The sequence below is a fragment of the Carya illinoinensis genome, chromosome 12 (assembly GCF_018687715.1).
Source record: "Carya illinoinensis cultivar Pawnee chromosome 12, C.illinoinensisPawnee_v1, whole genome shotgun sequence".
NCBI lineage: Eukaryota > Viridiplantae > Streptophyta > Magnoliopsida > Fagales > Juglandaceae > Carya > Carya illinoinensis.
In genome coordinates, this window is record NC_056763.1 from 1,686,367 (window position 1) to 1,709,888 (window position 23,522).

The 23,522-nt window shown below is 37.2% G+C and overlaps 1 protein-coding gene across 1 annotated transcript; it reads right to left on the reverse strand.

Moving 5' to 3' along the window:
* Positions 1–14,740: 14,740 nt before the first annotated feature.
* On the reverse strand, positions 14,741–15,177 carry LOC122290082 (uncharacterized mitochondrial protein AtMg00810-like). The gene is made up of 2 exons (XM_043097617.1): positions 15,009–15,177; positions 14,741–14,895 (listed from the first exon to the last, which is right to left on the reverse strand). Exons 1-2 carry the CDS (start codon positions 15,175–15,177, stop codon positions 14,741–14,743), a joined length of 324 nt encoding a protein of 107 aa, XP_042953551.1.
* Between the last annotated feature and the right edge of the window lie 8,345 nt (positions 15,178–23,522).

Genomic DNA, 23,522 nt, shown 5'->3' on the forward strand with positions numbered 1-23,522 from the left:
CACTGATGTAATACCAACACTTTCCTTAACAAAATCTGAGGTAATTCACACTCCGCTTAGCAACTTCTTCTTCTTTTTTTTTTTTTTTTTTTCAATCACTTCCTTTCTTCTTCTTTTTCTTCTTTGATCAAACAGAGCAACCATAATATGGTTCATCATGAAACCGATTTTCTCCTTTAAATGTAACTCTCCACCAAAGTATTTTCTCAAACTATCAAAGGTAGATTCTTTGTTTTTCAGGCTTAGAGCTGGCATGGTTTATGTAGTTCAAAGAATAAATAAAGGCTCATGAAGGCTCAAGGGGGTTGACTATGGAAACACACCATGTAATGATGGCATGATATTTAGGACGGCTAGGAAAGCTTTTTGGTTATGCCAAAGAAATGCCTAGATCATTTCTCTAATATTTGGTCTCAACTAGGATTTCGCCTCAAGGACCCATCAACGGATTCTAGAGCAAAGCAAAATCGAACCTCCCTCTTTCAATTAATTCAACTTTTTCTCTTCATAAGCAAAATGGAATAAGAGAAAAACGACTATGTGCTCAATTATGTTCAAGGTCAAAGATTTAAACCAAAGTACCCACAAAACTTCACTTGACATAAAAGAAATTTTTGAAAATTTTTTTCAAAACCATCTTCAATCGCAAATTTCAGAATCATAGAGAATTCAATCTTACTCCAATGCATGCTTGGTAAGAGAATCAAACAACCCATCAACAACCCAAGACTTAGAAAACAAGAGGATCAAATGATTATAGGAGTTTACACCCCCAAACTTAAACTAAACAATGTCCTCATTGTAATGCAAAAGTAAAAAGGATTGAAGAAATAAAAGAAACTTCCCTGGTTGCATCATGAATCTTCCGTAGATTAGAATTTTTCAGCTCTTTATTCTTGCTAAATAAACCTGCATCAAAAACCAATTTATTAAAACTTAAATAAATAAAGATAATAAAATAAATGAAAGAAAGAAAGATAGATCTTTGGGTTGCCTCCCATAAGCGCTTGTTTTAAAGTCTACATCCAGACTTTTCAATGATCATCAATTAGGATCTCCAAGAGGAATAAATGCATAGTTCCTCTCCATAGTAGTGCTTCAATCTTTGACCATTAACTCTGAAAATATTCCCAGTCTTGTCCTTCAAATCTACTGCTCCAAAAGAGAAAACCTCATGAATTGTATAAGGACCCGTCCATCTTGATTTCAACTTTCCTGGAAAGAGTTTGAGTCGTGAATTGAAGAGTAAAACTTGTTGTCCTGGAGCAAACTCTCGCCTAAGAATCTGTTTGTCATGACACTTCTTCGTCTTTTCTTTATAGATCTTTGCATTTTCATATGCATCATTCCGGAACTCTTCCATTTCATTCAATTGAAGACGTCGCTTTTCACCTGCTGCCTTCAAATCAAAGTTAAACTTTTTTACAGCCCAATAAGCTCTATGCTCCAATTCCACAGGAAGATGACATGCATTTCCAAACACTAATCGGTATGGAGACATCCCGATAGGTGTTTTAAAGGCTGTACGGTATGTCCACAAAGTATCATCAAGCTTCTTCGCTCAATCCTTTCTATTGATTTTGACAGTCTTCTCAAGGATGTTCTTGATCTCTCTATTTGAAATTTCAGCTTGACCATTAGTTTGAGGATGGTAAGGAAGTGCTATCTTGTGCTTCACACCATATTTAGAAAGAAGATTCTCAAACAACTTGTTGCAAAAGTGAGTCCCTTCATCACTAATAATAGCTCGTGGAGTGCCAAATCTTGTGAATATGTTCTTATGTAGAAATTTGAGCACTACCTTTGCATCATTTGTTATTGTAGTAATTGCTTCCACCCATTTTGACACATAGTCAACTGCTAATAAGATACAAGCAAAACCAAAATAAGGAGGAAAAGGCCCCATAAAATCTATTCCCCAAACATCAAACAACTCAACTTCTAAGATACCTTTCAGTGGTAACTCATGACGCCTTGAAATATTTCCCATACGTTAGCACCGGTTACAAGTTTTCACCAAAGTGTAACTATCACGAAAAATAGAAGGCCAATAGAACCCACTTTGAAGTACCTTAGCTACTGTACGGGTGGCTCCAAAGTGTCCTCCATATGATGATGAATGACAATGATGGAGGATGTCTTGCATCTCTTCTTCTGGCACACATCTTCTAATGATTTGATCAGGGCATCTTTTGAACAACAAAGACTCATCCCACAGATAATAATTGACATCATGCAAAAATTTCTTACGTTGATGATAAGTAAGATCAGGTGGTAAAACTTTACAAGCTAGATAGTTAACAATATTAGCATACCACGGAAGCTTGATCTCACATGCAAACAACTGCTCATCAGGGAATGCCTCTTGGACCACTGAATATGGTCTTTCTTCCTCTTGCTCTAACTGAGAGAGATGGTCAGCCACTAAATTTTCACTTCCTTTCTTGTCTCGAATCTCCAAATCAAATTCTTGAAGAAGGAGGATCTAACGAATTAGCCTAGGCTTAGCATCCTTCTTGCCAAACAAATAGCGAAGTGCTGCATGATAAGTGAACACTATCACCTTTGTACCAATGAGATAAGACCGAAATTTGTCACAAGCAAACACCACAGCAAGCATCTCCTTCTCAGTTGTCGTATAATTTAACTGAGCTTCATTCAATGTCCGGCTTGCATAATAGATGGCTCTAAACAGCTTGTCTTGCCTTTGCCCCAATACTGCTCCAATTGCAAAGTCACTTGCATCGCACATAACTTCAAAAGGTTGACTCCAATCAGGCACAATCACAATTGGTGCTGAAATTAGCTTCTCCTTGAGTGCATTAAAGGCCTGCAAACAAATAACATCAAAGTCAAATGCAGAATTTTTCTCAAGAAGATTACATAAAGGTTTAGAGAGTTTAGAAAAATCCTTGATAAATCTTCTATAAAATCCCGCATGTCCCAGAAAACTTCTGATTCCCTTCACATTCTTTGGAGGTGGTAGTTTCTCTATGGTTGCAATTTTGGCTCGATCCACCTCAATTCCTTTAGATGACACTCTATGGCCCAGCACGATCCCTTCTTGAACCATGAAATGACACTTCTCCCAGTTTAGGACTAGATTTTTATCTTCACATTTCTGCAAAACAAGAGCTAAGTTATGCAAACAATGATCAAAAGATGTACCAAAAACTGAAAAGTCATCCATGAATACTTCCATTATATCTTCCACCATGTCAGAAAAGATAGCCATCATGCACCGTTGAAATGTCACAGGGGCGTTGCACAATCCAAAGGGCATCCTCCTAAAAGCAAATGTTCCATAGGGGCATGTGAATGTAGTTTTCTCTTGATCTTCAGGAGCTATAGCAATCTGATTATACCCTGAATAACCATCCAAAAAACAATAGTAGGAGTACCTAGCCAATCGATCCAACATTTGATCAATGAATGGAAGTGGAAAATGATCCTTCCTTGTTGCTTTATTCAACTTGCGGTAATCCATGCATACACGCCATCCCGTGACCGTTCTTGTAGGAATAAACTCATTATTGTCATTTTTCACCACCGTCATTCCACCCTTCTTTGGTACAACTTGTACTGGACTTACCCATGAACTATCTGAAATAGCATATATAATTCCAGCATTAAGGAGTTTCAAAATTTCAGCTCTCACTACTTCCTTCATTGCTGGATTTAATCTTCTTTGGTGCTCAATTGTTGGCTTGTAAAGCTCCTCCATTAAAATCTTGTGCATGCAAATGGAGGGACTTATTCCTTTTATGTCAGAAATAGTCGATCCCAAGGCTATTCTATGCTCCCTCAATACACGCAGCAACTTTTCCTCTTCTTCGGGTGTGAGTGATGTAGCAACAATCACTGGAAAGGTATCACTATCACCCAAGAATGCATAGCGAAGATGCTCAGGTAATTGCTTCAACTCTACTCTCTAGATCAACTCAAAGAAAAATGTGCAAAGGAAATAACACTCGCGTTCGAAGATCAAATTAATGGGAAGAAAACTTCTAGGAAATCGATTTCACCTACTTCTTCACTATGCTTTTCTCATCCAGCTAATTTAATTTAAATCTCTTTTGTCTATTAGCAAATCTCTAATTCATCCAAAAGCCTCTTTCGATAGTCAATTGAAATTGACTCTTGGTTATCAATTCACACAAGAATATGCAAATTCAATAATCAAGAACGCAATAAGACCAATGATTTAATTACTACATAGGTTCATACAAGTCTTTCGATCTCTATACTTACCTATGCTAAAATATCCAAGATCTACCCTATGATTCCCTCTTTCGATAGCAAATCACAAGATTACTTATCATCTAATCAATGGCCAGTTAATTAGAAGCAATAAATTCAGAATAAATCAGATAAACAAAGAGAGAATTGCATTAAATTAGCATAGACAATCAAGCATAGTTCGGAAATAGGTTACATCGTTTTCCTAGAATGAAGAAAATTTTGCTCATGCTAGAAATGGAATTCAACATAAACGAATTCACCATAATTTTTCTGAGAAGATGGGAAGAAAATAAACACTGAAAAATCCTCCTTGCAGCCTCAACTCGTCGTCAAAAGCTCAAGGGAACGATTCAACGCTTTTCTCTCGTCCGTGCTCATGTATGATTCCAATGTACGTGCAATAATTGGAATTCCCTCTCCAAAAATAGATGATTTGAATCCCTCTAGCTATGTTTTTCTCTCCCAAGAAGTGTTCTCCAGTCAAAACTTGAGGCCCTAGAGTGAAAAATTGCTTTTATATGGTGTCACGGCGGAAAACCTAAAATCTGTCAAAATACGATGTTCGCTCGAGCGGGGTGTCGAGCGCACATCGAGCGTTCGACTCTGTCTGATTTCGCTCGAGCATCCTATCGAGCGCACGTCGAGCGTTCGACTCTGCCTGAATTCGCTCGAGCGGCCAATGTCTCTGCTCAAGCGATCTTTGTTTTTCAGCAACCCGCTCGAGCTCCCTGTCGAGCAGCAGTCGAGCGTTTGAATCTACCTGAATTCGCTCGAGTGGCCAAAAGCCTCCGCTCGAGCGAACTTGTAAAATCTGCAATATGAAATTTTTGCAAGTCATCACATGTATATGTGTATATATATAGAAGAATTGAACATTTATAAATGAATATATGTTGAAAAAAATAACAAACTTGAGTTAATACACAAAAATAAAAAAACAAAATAAAAGAATAGATAAATTATTAAAAATAATTATATTTAAAAAAATAGAGAATGATGGGACATATTTAAAGTTATAAAAAAATTAAAATTATATAAATATATTTATATTTTAGAATTAATTAAATACAGTTTGGATTTAAAATTTCAAAAATGTCATCTAAGTATAAGAAAATTATAAAAATAGCCTGAAATAGAATGGGGGCTAAAATGCTCAATTCGATCAATATGGCTAGAATTTGACCAGAATGGCCGAAATGAGACTGGGATGACCGGAATTTGAAGCGAAACAGAATAGGGTGGTATAGTGTACCAGACACTACACCGGACCGGCCAGAATGGAACGAAATTCAAAACCTTGCTTACGAGGCCTGGTGCGGCAGCCTGGGGCACTTCTATTATAAGGGTTGGCGTGGTGCCAGACCCAACAATCTCATCCAAGTTTTTGTCAATAACTGCTCCTTTTGTAGTTTCAACAGGGTGGGTGGTAGGCATCTCAGCATTCTCTGGACAAGGATGTTTGGTAGAAGTTTCAGAGGAAGGCAGGTGTTGCGCCTAAACTTTGACTCAACTAGTGAACCAAAATTTAGAGCTGTTTTACCTGCAAGTATACAAGTGTTATAGTACCTAACATGATTGAATCCACAAAGATTGACATATATGATAAGGAAAATAAACTTAAACAATGAAAAGAAATTATTAAAAGGAACGTGCAATCGAACATAAGAGAAAATTATTGAGATGAAGATATTTAAAGTAGCATAATAAAACTAAAATGATAAATAAATTGATATGGAGCACGACTAAAGTTTCAAGGATCTATCTAATAATTTAGAATATTGTTTCCAATCAATTTACTTCAATTAAACTAGAATAATGATTCTGTTTACTTAGAAGATTTAGCATTTAAGGCCAAGAAAACTAATCACTAATGATTAAACATGAACAATTGATGGTTAAAATGTTCACAAACCCGTTTGAACATCACAAGGCTTTTTCAAGCATCCAATATATTCCAAAATCACAATGGATCAAGATAAATATATAGACAATCAAAGTATCCAATAATAAAATCATTCAATCGTTCAAACTCATTATATAAATTTTATTGATGATCTGAAATGTATCTAAATTATCAGACTTCACCTCTAACCTTGGTACGAAAGTTTAACCAACCATGTTCATCAAATGAGCCATGGAAATAAAATAAATATTTTCCATTAGAAAACTAAAATAAAACACAAAGTCTAACACTAGAAAAATAATATAGATCATAGAGCAAAAGTAAAGAGAAGATAGAGCCCTAAACAAAAAAGCTCCCAGCCTTCCGTTCTTTCGTGCAGCTAACAGTCCCCCAACAAAAAAAGTCTCTCACGCTCCAATCGGTCCCCCCCACTCTCTCTCTATTCCTTTTTGAATAAAAATAGAAAAACTCCCATTCTTTTTTATTCACTAGAATCACCCAAACTCCAAAATCTAGTGGCCAGCGTCCAACCAAAACTCCCAATCCAAATGAAAACTCCTTTGCTCTCTCTCAAAATAATCCGCTTCCCCCAGTCCATAAACCTCCCAAATGAAAACCAAAGCTCCCCACTCCCAAGTAAAACTCTCTGTAAATCACTCTCCATGATCTGTCTGCTGTTTCTGCTCAAGTCCTTGCATTTGGAAAGCCCTTGGGTCTAAAAATAGGAAAGAAACAAATCCCATCTCCCAGCCGCCTACCTCTATCCATCCATCTTTATGTTTCTTTTATTTTTTGCTCTGCATGTTGCTTAGCTGCTGTCTTTTTTGCAAGCCTAAAATGTTCAACCTGTGCCTCTATGTAATGGTCACCCCCTGGGACAAACTGTTGTGCATTTCCATATGTAGCCCCATGTGCCGCCAATTGCTATCTTACTATGTGTTGAACACAATTGCTACCTCTCCCATGTGAAGGCAAGAATTGCATCTATTTGGAGAAAAAGAATTTGTCATGTAATGCCCAAAAGAAATAAACCAACGGGTCCATGTGTTGCGTGAGTGCTTAGAAAAAAAAAATGAAAATGAAAGGGAAGAATATAATATCAAAATATATTATATATGCGAGGAAATATTGTCTAATTAAATCACATATTATAAAATTAAGCATAAATCATGATGTAAACCAATTTTAATCACAACTCAAACTTATGCCTATTAATCATTTTTTCATCTAAAACCAATAATAATATCAATAAAGTAATCAAAATATATTGGTTCTAAATCTATAAAATATGCAATATTCCATCTCAATCAGTGGGGTAGCAGGCCTCTTCTTAGAAGCCTTCTGAATAGGTTTCATTTGGCATCCTTTTACATGGGAGCGATCGGGCATGACAAGGAATCTATCGATATGGGCTTCCGATAGTAATTTATCAGCCCATAAGGCACTATCCTTGGTCTTGCTATCGTGCTCTGCTACCCAAGATAGAATGGCATCGACGCATTCTAATTCATGACTAGAAAGGAAAATTATATATCTTTATCATCAGAGATTTTCCCCCAAATGGCTCAAACAGGAAAATCCCTAATAAAGTCCTCAGAAGCAGGAAATTCCCAATCATTCCCAACCAAAAAGAAAATTTTCTTATTCAAAGATATAGCATTAGAGTAACGAGACTCGAAAGCGGCCAATCATTGGCCATTTGTTCGCACCCGAAAGCTACAGAGATTACCTAGCAAGCAGGTCACGCCGTAGAAGGAAAAGAACTCACGGGCTGTCAGATCAGGATACCTTTCCCGTAAAGGCTCAAAAGCCATGCGAAACACCACACAAGAGCACAGCAGTGCATGCCAATCATGTGGGTACAGTTGGGCCAGGGAAATCTGAAGGAAATCAAGAACATCACACACAAGACGGTAGAATGGGAGTCATAGTCCACTAGACAAGGCACCGACCATAAGGGTCACATGCCCAGAAAACCTTCCTCATCCACTGAACCTTCATCGGGAGAAAGAATCACTAGCTCCACTGACAAGGGTACTCGGCAACCCGCCTGTAGCTTGGTTAACTCCTTAGAAATGGTCGAGCGCTAGGAGAAACCTTCGAAGGAAGGAGCAGCCTGTCTCTCAGAAACCTCAATCTTCGAAGGAGTAGAAACCCTAGGAGGGGTTTCCATTGTCAAACGATTGGATGAAGTACCGTAGTGAGCCATCTAATAAGGAGATGAATGTAGTAGCAAGAAATGGAAGCAAGGAAAGAAGAAAGAGCAACAACCCAAAGAAGAGCGAAGTGGAGACGTTTTGGTGATAGCAAACCAGAAAATGGGGGAAAAGATACGAACAAAGAAAGTAATAATGAGATTCTGAAAAAGGGGGGGCGGGAAGAAGCTAAGAGGTTGCTCGTGTGCTGACGGTTAGCATTCCTGGAAACCAAATGAACACAAGAAGGAGGTTTTCAAATCATTTATAAGACAATAAATATATCCAATAGAGAGTTTGCCAATGCTAGCGGGGTAGGTTCCAATCATTACCTATCTGGGACTAGCCAGGTAGGGCCAATTATGGATTAATTTCCCACATGCTGCCACGAAGAAAATTAGCAGGGTAATTGGAGGGGACCTTTTATTGCTTATGGGCCCAATTCGTTTATGTGGCTAATAAGCCCATGAGCCTAGTAGCCTAAGACGGATTGTATACTGGTTGTCTAATCGATAATGACCAAATAGTATGTAGATAGCAACGCCGGCATAATATGAATGGATCACTCCAATTAATGAGGGAAACCCTCGAGGTATATCTCTGAAGAATGGTTATTTGTTCTTCTCTATGCCTCTATAAATAGCCCATGGGAGGTAATTAAAAGGTAACTGATTTGACTACGTCTTTTATATACTCATATTCTCATATTATTTTGACTTTGGTATCAGAGTATTCTCAGGACAACCAATGCCACCCCTTTTGTTCGTGACAGATCAGTCGTGTGATTGGCAATGTGAAACATGTCCTAAAAAAGAATAATTATAGCAATGCTACTTTTCATTTTAAATCTTTAATTTCCAATCACGTATGATGATGTGACAATTTCAAATCATTTTTTCATACAATACATAGGAATAGCTAGTTTTAAGAAAAAATGCTAGCTGAATAGAGGATTCCTACTGACAAAATGGACCGAATCTGACCTCTAATTCTGACTCCGACTTCGAGATGTGCATCCTTCACTGCAACCTGGGTTTTTTTGGTTTTTCCTAAGCACAGACCAATTTGGGCTTTTTTTTTTCTTTTTTCTTTTAACTTCATATTTGACCCACTTTTTAGAAAAGAATTTTTTCAATTTTTAATTTTTTCAAAAATTACAATCTACAAATAAATAATTCAGTAATTAGTAATGAATATTATATATTGCATGCATGCTAGCTATAAAAGAATTACAATCTAAAAATAAATAATATCCATCATCCACACCCAAAATCATCCACATCCATCATCCATCATAATAATATTTCCTTCCAACTATTACAATAAACATTTTTTAAATTCTCATTCCAAAAACAAAAGAAGAAAATATGACATGCAAGATTACCAACTAAAAACAATAATAACTTTCAAAACAAACATGAACAAATATGATTAAATGATAGAAATATGAGCTAATACCAACTTCAAGAAAAAAGGGAAAGATCAATTAAATAAAATGTGCATATCCATAAATTTTTTTATAAGATTCCATACTTTAATATTACCCTTCACCTCAGTTTCAAACCTCTCCATATTTCCTATATATATATATATATATATATATATATATATATATATATATACGCAATACCCCAAAGAATTAAGCATAGGCAAAGTTCACATGAATCAAAGCCAAGCTATTATGGTCACAACATCATGTTTGCCGTCAACAAGAGCATGTACATTAGCTTGTTCCACTTTCCATATTAATTTATGTTATATGAGGCTGCAGTTGTTGAATGGGAAAATTAAAATGTACCATGATGAACAAATCATAGAAGCTATGCGCATTGAACATGAACAAAAAACCAAACACAAATTACTTTCTATTAGCAATTGGTACATCATGAGTACAAAAACTAGCATGTGCTAGGAATACCTTTGAACTCCCCCACATAAATGAATCATTGAAAAGTTTTCTAGATGGCAGGCTCATCATCGGTTAGTGACTAAAAATCAGTAAAAATGGGGAAACATTTGGTACCAATATTAATTACTCTTCAACTCGAGCAATACTGGTACAAATTACTATATATATATATATTTGTCATATTTAGACTCATACATTGTTTATTTTTATAGTAATTTAGACTCATACATGATTATAGTTATAAATCACAAAAAGTCTAAAATAGGCCCACATTTTCACTGGAATCACACTAAAACAAAAATGGGTAATAGCCGAATAAACACAACCCAACATATTCACAGCCAAATAAACACAACCAACATAAGCACAGCCAACACAGCTGAAACAATATATCAGTTTCATTGGAATCACAACCAATAGATCACTTTCACATAATCATAAACAATAGATCAGTTTCATAGAATGACAATCAACAGATTAGTAAAAAAAAAACTCACTCTTTCGTGATATTGAGAGAGGGACAAAGAGAGGCGACAAGGACAAAATCCAAGATTTGAAGAGACCCTTGCAACTTCGAAACGCTGTAAAGTTTTCAGAGAAAATAAAATATCAAAACAAAAGAGAGTAACACAGAGAGAGATTGGAGGTGACGGGAGAAGAGAGATGTTCATACTTGGTCTCTAGAAGAGAGAGAGACGGGACGGGAGAAGAGACCAAAGAGAGGCGGGGTCAACCACAGGTTGGGTGAACGCCGACCACGGGTTGTAAGAGTGAGGGTCAAGCTGAGAATCTGAGATTGTGTGACTACTAGCTAGGGTTAGAACTTAGACAATGAAAATGAAGACTATGAAGTGACGAAGTAAAGTTTGAATGTCAGGGTAAGCAAAAGGGCCAAAACCATGTAAAATGGCGGCCATTTTAACATTTTAAAATGACACCATTTTACATTTAGTGTGATCAAAATAGAGTAAAAAAGACATCGTTTTGACTCTGTTTTGACCCTTTTGCGTGGGCTGGGCTACACAACTGCAATGTATTTGTGCATTTGTCTTGTAGTTATGTGCAATTGTTATCATGAGATCAAACTCCTCCTTCCAAAGACAATGACAAATTGATACCATGTGCCAGTTCTCTCTTTTAACATGGAATCTTTCACTTGATTAATGCAAAGCCAAAAGTGACATAATTAATATTTTTGACAATTAGATGGTTCATAGTCATTTTGATCTCTCCTAAAGTTTCTTTCAAAGAGGACTGAAATTATGCAAAATAGAACACATGAGCTCTATTTATGATATATGCATACCAGACCAGGAATATATGGTCCTCAATGCAGATCCGAGTGCATAGCTTTAAATATATTCATCTTCCTTTTATTTCTTTGTTGTTCTTCTAGAATATTTTGTCAGTAAAAGTCATTGTTTTTTGACTTTTTTTTTTCTTTTTTGTTTGAAAGAACTTTTCCAATTGCTATCTTTCACTAACTACTACAATTGTTTTTTTTAATGATATATGTTCATGGTTGACTCCTTAAATATTTAAATTCTTTCAAGGATGGACACACCATTTGATGATGACCCATTCTTTACCACTCTTTTATAAAGTGGGAGAGAATGTTGTAATAGTACCCCAATGCAACATTCTAATGTTGTGGTCCAAGCAATCCGCATTAACCGTGAAAAGAGGCTTCTTACAAAAAAAAGTTCAAAGAGGTGCATCTTTCCCTGTAGAGGAGGATAATCTCATTATCTCAACTTGACTCAACATTAGCATTGATAAAAAAATCCACTCAAATGTGGGACAAAATTTCATATTTTTACCGTGAATATAAAAACCAAATGCAGTGAACCATTCTGGAAGCCCTTAATTGATGAATTGGTGGTCCTTAATTTAGAAATCCACAAATAAGTTTTGTGCATTTTTAGCACAGGTAGGATCATTGCACCCGAGTGGTGCAACAGAGCAACACAATATACGTAGCATTTTCCTTTAATTATACAATTATGTAAGGCTGATTTATGAACTAACAATATTCCTTTACCTTTGTAGATTGAGAAGGCAAGACATATGTACAAAGAGATGGAGAAGACGAACTTCACAATAGAGCATTGTTAGTGTCTTCTAAGATACCAATCAAAATGGTAGCAACACATCATGACCCTTGGTACAAGGAGAAAGCCACACGATACAAGTCTAGCCATTGAGCTGGAAAGTGAAGTTGCGGGCAACATTATAGAGGAGAAATGTGGAGGTTATTGGTGAGAGACCCCCAAACAAAAAAGCTGAGAAAGAAAGGGAGAATTTTGATTTCAAAAATTGTAGATGTGATTGAAGGGTACAAGAAGTGATGAGAACTTATGTTTGTTAGTCCCTTAAAATTGTAGATGTGATTGCTGGATAGAAAAAGAATGGTTTGTGGAAGTGTTTATTAGTTTAAAGAATTGTAGATGTGATTGTTGAATAGATGAAAGGTTGGCATCACTACAAGAAAAGTGGACTTTTGTGACCAAATTTTAGTGATCAAAAGGACTATTTCCTACGAAAATTGTGGGAAATAGTCATTTTGGTCATTAAATTTTGGTCACAAAAGCCCGCTTCTTTTGTAGTGCATATGTGTTTGTTAGCTTCACAAAATTGTAAATGTGGATGTTGGGTAGAAGAAAAGTTGACAAAAATTGTATATGTGATTGTTGGGTGTGAGAAGAGTTGTCAAAATATGTTTGTTGGATAATTAGGTTGAGAAAAAAAAGTTGGAAAATAATATTTTTAAGTAAAAATTAAATTATTAACTCATATAAGGAGTGTTTTTGCAAAATATAAAAAAATATAAAAAATTATTATTAAAATATATAATATTATATTATTATTTTGACTTTGAAATGGATAGTCCAACGTGTATTAATATCTCCATTAGTTTTTAGCCAAAAGCTCAATTTTTAGTCAAATTTTGGACTTGTCACTAGGCCATTGTCTAAGGGAGTACCTGTAATGTTTATGAGAATGGCAAGGAGCCGAACTCCGTTAATATTGGAGATTTAAGACTCCGTTTGGATGTTAAATTGAATTGAGATGAATAGTAGTCTGTTGAGATATTTGAGTGAGTTTTGTGGTGCCTACTTAAGATGAGTTTAAATGTATTTATGGGAAGTTGAAAAAAATTATAGATCCCATGTATAAAGAGGTGTTGAGTGAAAAAGGTTATGAGTCCCATGTGTAAAGAGTTTTTGATTTGATATGAGTTTAGTTATTTGATAGTTAAGTGTTTAAATATTAGACTCAGTTTAAAATTAGACTAAACTGAATTGATCTCAGTTGAGTCCAAGTTCCAAACAGGGATGGTTATAGAATAGGATGAGATGAAACTTTTATAAATAGTAATAAGATTGTTTATGAATAGTAATGAAATAGTTTGAGTTAAGTATTTATTGGGTTTTGGAAAATGAGAGAAAAAATTGAATAAAAATATTATAAAATTAAAATATTTTTAGAAAATAATTTTATAATATAATTTTTGCTTTCAGATTTGAAAAATGTGAATTATTTTTTGTTTATTGTTTGAAATTTTGGAAAAATTGTAATGACTAATTTGAAAAATTTATAATACTTAATTTAAAAGTAATTGTATTTAAATGATATCTAGAAAGAAGATGAGATAGAATGAGATGAAAATTATTTCCAAATATCTCCTTACACACTCCAACAGCAACATGTTGACATGTCTGTATTTCAAGAGGAGAAATATATAACCTACATCAAGCAAGTAAAGCCCATACGATCCCCTACTCCGTTGTTTTCTCTCTCTCTCTCTCTCTCTCTCTCTCTCTCTCTCTCCAAGCCAGCCGAAGTTCACTTTCTCTCGCCCATTGTAAAACATAGAGGCTGAAAATATTTCCTTCATTGATTTGAATGTTTGTACAGGGGTTTATTTATAGAGAGTCGTATGCCAAGAACATTGTGGCTTTCTTACAATCACGTGGTGTGCCATATGCCTAGTGCCAGCTGTGTGAATCTATTGTAACCGAAAGGAGTGCCTTAGTACAAACAGAATTACAAGCAAAATATTCCAGCAATACAATCAAATGTTTCTGGAAGATTTCCGTTGCTAAGATGGCTTTGTATCTTCATGTGCAACTGACTTGGAGCTAGATGATTTTATGTCTGAGTTGGAAGCTGATGTGGAATGTCTGTTAGCACCCTCCAGCAAGTCCATCAGGGGAACCATGGTGAGACTCGATCTGAGTGTAAGAAAGAAATCGAGGGGAGAGCAGTGGCTTGGTAAATACGTAGGCTACTTGATCATGAGGAGATGAAAACAACACTCAATGTTTTGGATGCTACTCTGTCACGTACAAAGTGAAGTCAATTTCCATGTGCTTTGTACGTGAATGAAGAACTGGATTTGCTGAGAGATATGTGGCTCCCAGATTGTCACACCATAGAGTAGGGGGTCTGGGAAGAAAAACACCGAGTTTCTTTGAGTAGTGACTGAAGCTAAAGTAATTCTGCAATGGTATTGGCAAAAGCCTTGTACTCAACTTCTGTACTAGATCGTGCAAGTGTGTGTTGTTTCTTGGAAGTCCATGAAATTATATTAGGTCCAAGAAAAACACAAAAACCTCCCATAGAGCGCTGATCATTTGGGCACCCTGCCCAATCAGCATCTAAAAATGCTTGAAGAGTGTAAGTGGAAGAAGGTCGAATGTGAAGACCATAGTGAGCTGTTTGCTTGAGGTACTTGAGTATCCTCTTCACAGCTTGCCATGAGGAAGTTTGGGAGCATGCATAAATTGACAAATTTTGTTCACGACAAAAGCAACATCAGTACGGGTGAGGGACAGATATTGGAGACTACCAACAGTGCTCTGGTAGAGAGTAGGATCATCGAAGTCAGGTCCATCATTGAGAGAGAGATGAGTAGAGAACGCCATGGGGGATATTATGGGTTTAGCTAACTCCATATTGGTTCTTTTGAGGAGGTCGCAGATGTACTTGGTCTGAGATAAGTGAAGACCATTGGATAATTGATTTATTTCAAGTCCAAGAAAAAATCGCAGGGGCCCTAAATCTTTAACATGAAATGATAAATTTAAAGAATGAAGAACTAAGGAAATGGCTTTTGGACAAGAACCAGTAAGTATAATGTCATCAACGTAGATGAGAAAAAACAAGGTAACAGAAGAATATTTGTACAAGAAAAGAGAGGGATCAGAGCGAGATTGTGTGACACCAAGTTCAAGGAGCCGTGTACTCAATTTTGAGAACCAGGCTCTTCATACTTGTTTGAGACCATAAATGGCCTTATTTAAGTGACAAATATAAGGTAATCTGGATTGATAAATCCAATTAGCTGAGTCATAAAAACTTGTTCTTGGAGGTCCCCATACAAAAAGGCATTGTTAATGTCTAACTGTCTAAGGGACCAATGTTTAGTGACTGCAATAGAAAGAATAGTCCGAATGGTAGTGGGTTTTACTATAGGACTAAAGGTCTCAGAAAAATCAATACCTTCCTGTTGATGAAATCCCTTTGCTACCAGGCGTGCCTTGTGACGTTCAACAATTCCATTTGAGTTTCGTTTGGTGCAAAAGACCCATTTACAGCCTACCAAATTGTTGATTCCAGATGAAGGAATCAAGGTCCAAGTGTTGGTGGCCAGAAGTGCTTGAAACTCATTTGCCATGGCTTGGTGCCATTGATGATGCTTAGCTACATCAGTGAAGGAACTGGGTTCGTTAGGAAATGAGGTGGAGGTGGTGGTAAGGTAGCTTTGTGGTGGTGGCCAATGAACTGTCTCGTCGGTGAACTGTTTTGGAAGAAGGGAATTAGTCTTGGAGCAGGTGATGATCTGATCTGAAGAGGATGAAGTTTGGGTCTGAGTCGTTGAGTGAGTGGTGGAATTTTCGAGAGGTTGAGATGTAGGAGATGAGCTGGGAGAATTATTTGTTTGTGGCACGTGAGTGGAATTTTCGAGAGGTTGAGATGTAGGAGATAAGCTGGGAGAATTATTTGGTTGTGGCACGTGAGTGGAAAGTGTTGGTTCAGAAGAAGAGTTGAGTTTGGTATTAATGGGAGGAGAGATATTTGGGCTTGGAGGGCTAGTGGGCCGAGTGTGTTGAGAAAGTATGGACTGAGTAGAGGGTGGTAAAGGGCCCAGAATTGAAGGTAGTGGCACAGAAGCAGTTTTAGAAGGAATTTCAGATGGTGTGGAGAAAGGGAAAACTTTTCATCAAAGATGACATCTCTAGAAATGTAAATGCAGTCAGTTGGGACATGGAGACATTTATAACCTTTGTGCAAATTGCTGTATCCGATGAACAAACATTGAGTGGAACGAAGGTCAAGTTTGTGGCGATTATATGGCCGCAAAATGAGGCCAACATGCTGTGCCAAACACCTTGAGCATATTGTAATTAGGCGATTTGGAAAAAAGTTTCTCAAAAGGAGATTCATGGTGAAGAAGAGGAGTTGGAAGTCGATTTATTAAGTAAACCGCAGTATGAAAAGAGTCAACCCAAAATTTTTGAGGCAAGGAGGCGTGAGCCATGAGAGCTAATCCGGTTTCCACAATGTGGTGGTGTTTTCTTTCTACGGCCCCATTTTGTTGATGGGTATGGGGACATGATATGCGATGGGAAATTTCTTGATTTTTGAGAAGAGTGTGAAAAGCATGATACTCTCCACCCTAGTCACTTTGAAGGGATTGAATTTTAGAATTAAATTGTAACTCAACTTGTTTTTGAAATGGAATGAAAACGAAAAGAACATCAAACTTTTGTATTAAAGGAAACCACCAAGTATACCGAGTAAAATCATCTAAAAAGCCTATATAATAACGAAAACCATCACGGGAAAGAATTGGGGTAGGGCCCCATACATCTGAGTAGATAAGCTGAAGAGGCTTAGTGGAATGCTGATGAGAGGAATAAAAAGGCAACTAGGAGCTTTTGGCTTGATAGCACGTTGAACAAATTGACGGAGGATCACGAATAGAGACGGGAAGAGAATGTTTGGAGATGACACGTTGGACTATCTGGAGTGAAGGATGCCTGAGTCAAGAGTGCCATTGAGAAGAAGTGGTGCGCTCGCCAACCAGAGCTTTAGGAGAGAAAGAAGGTGCTGGAAAAGTGTAGAGGCTGTCACGCACGGGGCCACGAAGGAGTGGTGCCTTCGCCTTGAAATCCTTCACAATGAAACAAGAATTGTGAAACTCAAAGAAAACCAAATTTTCATGGCAAAATTGTCTAACAAAAACTAAATTTTTTGTTATATCTGGAACATGCAAACGCTGTTTGAGAGAAAAAGAACGAGAGGAAGTTTTGAAGAAAGAGTCACCAATGTTTGAAATTGGTAGTGCAGTGCCGTCGCCAACACGAATTTGATATGCACCAGTATAAGCTACTGAGTTAAGATCGAGTTGGGTGAGGTTAGAGGTGAGATGATTTGTGGCAGTGGTGTCGGGCTTCCAGGTCTGGTCAGGAGTGGAGGCAAAAGAAGTGTAGTTGGCAGTGAGGGAACGAGGTGGGTCACTCTGGTAGGGATGATCAAATCGGTGATAATATTTCATTACAACATGACCAATTTTGCCACAAAATTGACAGGTGGGTCTCGAATGAGGGAGAGGGGAGAAATTTTGAGGAGAAAAGTGAGGAGTGAAGTTGGGAGTGGAGGAGGGAGTGTTGCGATTCCTACCATGACCCCGAGAATTGCCATGGAAATTTCCACGAGTGTTGCCACAACCACGAGCAGAGGATGTGAAATTTGCTGAGAGGTCTATGGAGTGAGGTAGATGAGTGAAGTGAGCTAGAAGACTCTCATGAGTGAGTAAAAGACCATAGAGTTCTTCAGGAGATAATGGTTCAATATGAGCGGTGACTGAGGTGACAAAGGCATCGTAGTCACTGCTCAGTCCCGCAAGTAAGTAGGAAATAAATTCAGTAGGGGAGAGAGGAGTTCCTGTTGCACACATGGTATCGGAAAGGTGTTTAACCTTTCAAAAATATTCAGAAACAGAGGAGGACCCTTTTAAGATAGTGGCAAGTTGATAATGAAGCTGGATGATTCGGGATTGGGATTGAGAAGCGAAGAGTTTGTCTATAGCTGACCATACTTCTCTAGATGTGGATAACCAACAACCTGGGCTATAAGATTATCGAACAGAGAGGAGATAAGAGCACTCAGAATAATTTGGTCGGTTTGGGTCTAGTTTAAAAAGTCAGGATTAGGTGTGATTGCATCGAAGAGGAGAGGAGGAGGGGGTGCAATAGATCCATCTACAAAGTGAAATAATCTTTGGCCTTTCAAATATGGAATCATCTGGGCTCGTTAGAGAAGAAAATTGTCATTGTTAAGTTTAACAGAGACAAGGTGATTGAAATGGGGAAGAAGGGGGAAGGAGGAAGAAGAATCTGGATTTTTTTTTCAGAGGTCCTTCTTCCGCCATTGAGGACCTTGGTCTATAATGGCTCTGATGCCATGTAAAACGTAGAGACTGAAAATATTTCCTTCATTGATTTGAATGTTTGTACAGGGGTTTATTTATAGAGAGAGTCGTATGCCAAGAACATTCTGGCTTTCTTACAAGCACGTGATGTGCCATATGCCTAGTGCTAGCTGTGTGAATCTGTTGTAACCGAAAGGAGTGCCTTAGTACAAACAAAATTACAAGTAAAATATTCCAACAATACAATCAAACGTTTTTAGAAGATTTCCGTTGCTGATATGGCTCTGTATCTTCATGTGCAGCTGATTTGGAGCTAGATGATTTTATATCTGAGTTGGAAGCTGATGTGGAATGTCTGTTAGCACCCCTCAATATCTCTCCCCACAAGCCATCCCCCATATAATCCCGAGATGCACAACCCGATTCACAAAGCTTGCACACAATCAGATTCAAAACTAAAATATCGACTCACCAATTTGTCAGTTGCTACAAGAAAAAGCATTAATATAGGGATGAGGATATGTATGATCGAACACTCAGTAATTCTATTCAGCAGAGACCGAGTCAAATTCAGTTTTGGCACCAGCTGGATAGCTAGAGTTTAGTCATGTGGCTTCAAATTTCTCTACTGCAATTCTTTTAACAACAAAAGCATGACAAAAGTAAGGAAAAGATATCTCATATACAAGAGAAGGCCTAAGAGGACACAAAAGATCTTTAGCACGTTTCTAGAAAATGAGTTCTTAACATCAACATATAGACCAAATGCAAGTTTTCTTTTTCTACAAACATCAGCGTATAGATCATAAAGTAAGCTTTGGCAGATGATTGAGAGGTGAGACAGCTAGGTTTGGGCTCGAGAGTCTTGGGATGAGATGGGGAATGGCTTGCGGGAAGAGAGACCGAGGGGTGAGAGTCGTTTAATTATGTAGTTTAGATGAGATGAGATAAGATATTTTGAATAGTAGTAACATTTTTTAGTTAAGATGAGATGAAATGGTTTGTAAAACATTGTGTTTGGATGGTAAGATGAAATGAGATCATTTTAATTTTTGAGATTTAATAAAGGGGTAGGTCTCACCAATAATTTAAAATCATTTAATAATTATTATGTAATAGTTATGAATATATCAATAAACAATAACATTTATTATTAATTAAAAATTTATAAACAAATTTAAATCCCAAATTATATTTTTTTTTGTTGGCCGAAATTACTCTATATTCTCAAAACTTAAAATTTATTTGTTAAAAGATATTATTCTAATTATGACCTATTTATTTTTCTATATATAAAAAAATAAAAATTTTTTATTCTAATTATAAATTAGAATAATTCTGATTATTGTAATGTATAATTATATGTATTAAAAGTGTGGTAGATATATTTTTTTCACAATTTATAATTTCCAAATAAAACCCCAAGGCTCAAACTGCTTAACTATTTAATACCCCCAACAGTATCAATTTCTTTGTGAAAAGATATTATTTTAATATAAAATATACACAGCAGTCTCACAATTTTTCACACCCTTAAAAAATATAAATTTACTATTTTACCCTCTTCTATTTTGCACTAGTGTGTTGGGTGTGGGGCTATTGTGTAGTAGTACTCTTATTTTAATTATAACTTATTGATTATTTTATCTATTAAGAAAATCAAAATATTTGTGTTGTAATTATGTACTCCAATAAAATTGAATATTGTAATATAAAATTAAATTTATTCAAAAACTTGAATATTTTTTCCCCCAAGATTTTTAATTTGAATTACTGCACATCTATTTTTGCATTAATGTTATGAATTTTTAATTCGAATTATTGAGGAAGGCATGAAGTTTTAATTTTTAATTCAAAATTTTAATTTATATATCTGCACATAGGTTGTTAGAAGCCTTCAGTACTCGGTGTCTGAAAAGTTTGATGGTTACATCCATCTACAGTGCACAGAGGTGATGAGTTTTTAAAAATTGAACTAATGTGCGTTTGGATACATGGAAGAAGCTAGCCGTATAATTGGGCTGAGATAGTTTGTATTTCATCCGTGTATCCAAAGCGGCAGCTTCAGCCAGTTTGTAAAGGGCTGAAACAAGTAGTTAATTACTTGTAAAAAGGCTGGGAAAAGATAGGAGAAAAACAGTGTGTTTTGTAATAATTGAAACTGTGCGTTTAAGTAAAGGAATGATTATGTCATGTAGAGTGAAACGGTGAGTGTTGGGTAAGTGATACGGGGAGTTTTAATAACTGTAATAACAGCCTGAGATTAGTGTAAACGATAATGTTTTACTTCTGTAAAACGTGTATAAGAACCAAAGCAACCTATAAGCAAATTCATTTAGAAAGTTTAATAGAAAGGCAGTTTTTGAGGTTGGGAGCTCCTCGAAAGCTTCTTCCAAGAATCAAGAAAGTGATTCTTGGGTTTTCTTTTCATCTCATTCCAGTTTGTGTTGTGATCTTGTGTGTAATATTTGGGTAAACTGAAGAATACCCATTACAATTGGCAAGGTCCTTTGAGAGGGAGGAGTGTCAAGTTCTTGAGGACAAGAACATTGTTAAGGGGAAGGGAATGTAAAGGGCTGAAACAAGTAGTTAATTACAGGTAAAAAGGCTGGGAAAAGATAGGAGAAAAACTGTGTGTTTTGTAATAATTGAAACTGTGCGTTTAAGTAAAGGAAGGATTATGTCATGTGGAGTGAAACGGTGAGTGTTGGGTAAGTGATACGTGGAGTTTTAATAACTGTAATAATAGCCTGAGATTAGTATAAACGATAACGTTTTACTTCTGTAAAACATGTATAAGAACCAAAGCAACCTGTAAGCGAATTCATTCAGAAAGTTTAATAGAAAGGCAGTTTTAGAGGTTGGGAGCTCCTTGAAAGCTTCTTCCAAGATTCTTGGGTTTTCTTTTCATCTCATTCCAGTTTGTGTTGTGATCTTGTGTGTAGTATTTGGGTTAACTGTAGAATACCCATTACACAGTTTGAGAGAGAGAGAGAGGGAGAGAGAAAGAGGGAGAGATTGCATGTATTCAACATTAGCGAGGGACAAAGAGAGGGGGAGAGAGAGAGAGAGAGAGAGAGAGAGAGAGAGAGAGAGAGAGAGAGAGAGAGAGAGAGAGAGAGAGAGAGAGAGTAGGGGCTCTACTTGCACGAGGGCGGTTGATCTATTTTTCTCTTCTTGAAATACAAGATGTGTTACTTCTTATTAGAAGGTATAAATCCCGTCTAATTCCTAAAAGTTTAAATACTATATTGGTCAAAACATTGAAACGAAATATTTTGATACTGGTATTATTTTGTGTACCATTTTAGAATAGTCGATTTATAAATAAAGAGAAAAGCTTGGAGCCGATCGTCTTTAAAATCTGTTTTTATAGCCAACTAATAATAAGTTGCCACGTATGCATTTCATAAAATCCACTCTTGCACCTGGCTAGAGCCGATTTTCCTCTGTTTTTTTTCCCCCTCTTTGCCGAAAGACTCCTCCTTCTCCTCCTTCTTTGCCGAAAACACTCAAGAGTTTTCCATCTCCTGCATGAGCTCACAGTCCTGCTCCGCCGCACGTGTCACGCAGGCGTATTCATTGCAATTCCTCTATTTATTTCTCCCTCTCTTTGCCGAAAAGTCTTATCCTTCTTACCAAAAACACTCTCATGTCTCCATCTCCCGCGAGCTCAGTCCTACTCTCCCGCACACATCACGCATGTAATTTCTTTTGCATTTTACATAGATGGGTTTCTTCTCTTCATTTTATTGAGATTATGATTTTTTTTTTTCTTGAGGGGGAGAAAGAAAAGAAACAATGCTGATGGACACCCAGCCACCGACAGAAGAACCCGACGGCCACAAAATCAACCTCAGACGATGCTGACGAGCACCAAGGTTGTCGACATATCCAAAAATGACAACCCCAAACCGAGAACCAATGTCCACTCCAAAAAAAAAATAATAAATTAAATTTTCACCAGAAAATTCAAAGCCACAAGGTTTGATGCTACAGAAATCAACGACTCCCACAAAGTCATTGAATTTGTAGCTATCGATAAGATATGGTTATAAATTTGTGGCTATCGGTAAGGTATGGTTTGTGCTCTTTGGTTCAGTCGTTGTGGGCTAGATTTCATTTACCTTATTTGTGGCTATCGGTAGCTTCCGAGGGTAGCAGTGTACCTGTCGGCATCTTCTGTTGTGGATGCTCATCACGGGTTTCTAATTCGATAGAAAGGGGGAGAAAGAATTAGAGGAAAATAGGGCGTAGCTGAGCGCAAGGATGGATTTTATGAAATACATGGTGATTTATTATTTGTTGGCTGTAAAAACTAGCACTGTTCATATGGGCCGGGTTTTACCCGGCCCAGATTCCGGAATCCGGTTATGGGTTCCGGCCCGGAATAAACCCGGGTCGGAACCCGCATCATCAAACCCAGGCCCATCCGGCCCGGATACGGTTTGACAAACCGGGTACCGGGTTTCGGGTTTTAACCCGGTACCCGGATTTAATAAAATCCTTTAGAAACCCTAGCGCCCCCCCCCCCCCCCCCCCCCCCCCCCCCCAGCGGCTGAAACTCAGACTCTCTTTCTCTCTATCTCTCTTGCGCCCCCCCCTCCCCCGAATCTCACTCATCTCTCTCTCTCTCTCTCTCACTCTCAGAAGTAGCATTCAAGAACAACATCCTTTCTCTTTTTTCTTAGATGGCCACGAAGTTCTTCTCTCGGGGCTCGCCGAAGGTATTATTTCCGTTTTCTTCATCCTATTGCTTGGGCTCGAAGGTCTTCTCTCCCCCTCTCTCTCTATCACACACGAAACCCTAGCCAGTGGCCACAAAGGTTTGTT

Bases quoted from the DNA above. Each gene is read 5' to 3' on its own strand.
- LOC122290082 (XM_043097617.1), bottom strand. From the start codon at position 15,177: ATGGCGTTCTCTACTCATCTCTCTCTCAATGATGGACCTGACTTCGAT. The intron at 14,896-15,008 runs GCAAGCTGTGAA...CTGATTGGGCAG, and splicing joins TGCTCCCAAACTTCCTCATG to GGTGCCCAAATGATCAGCGC.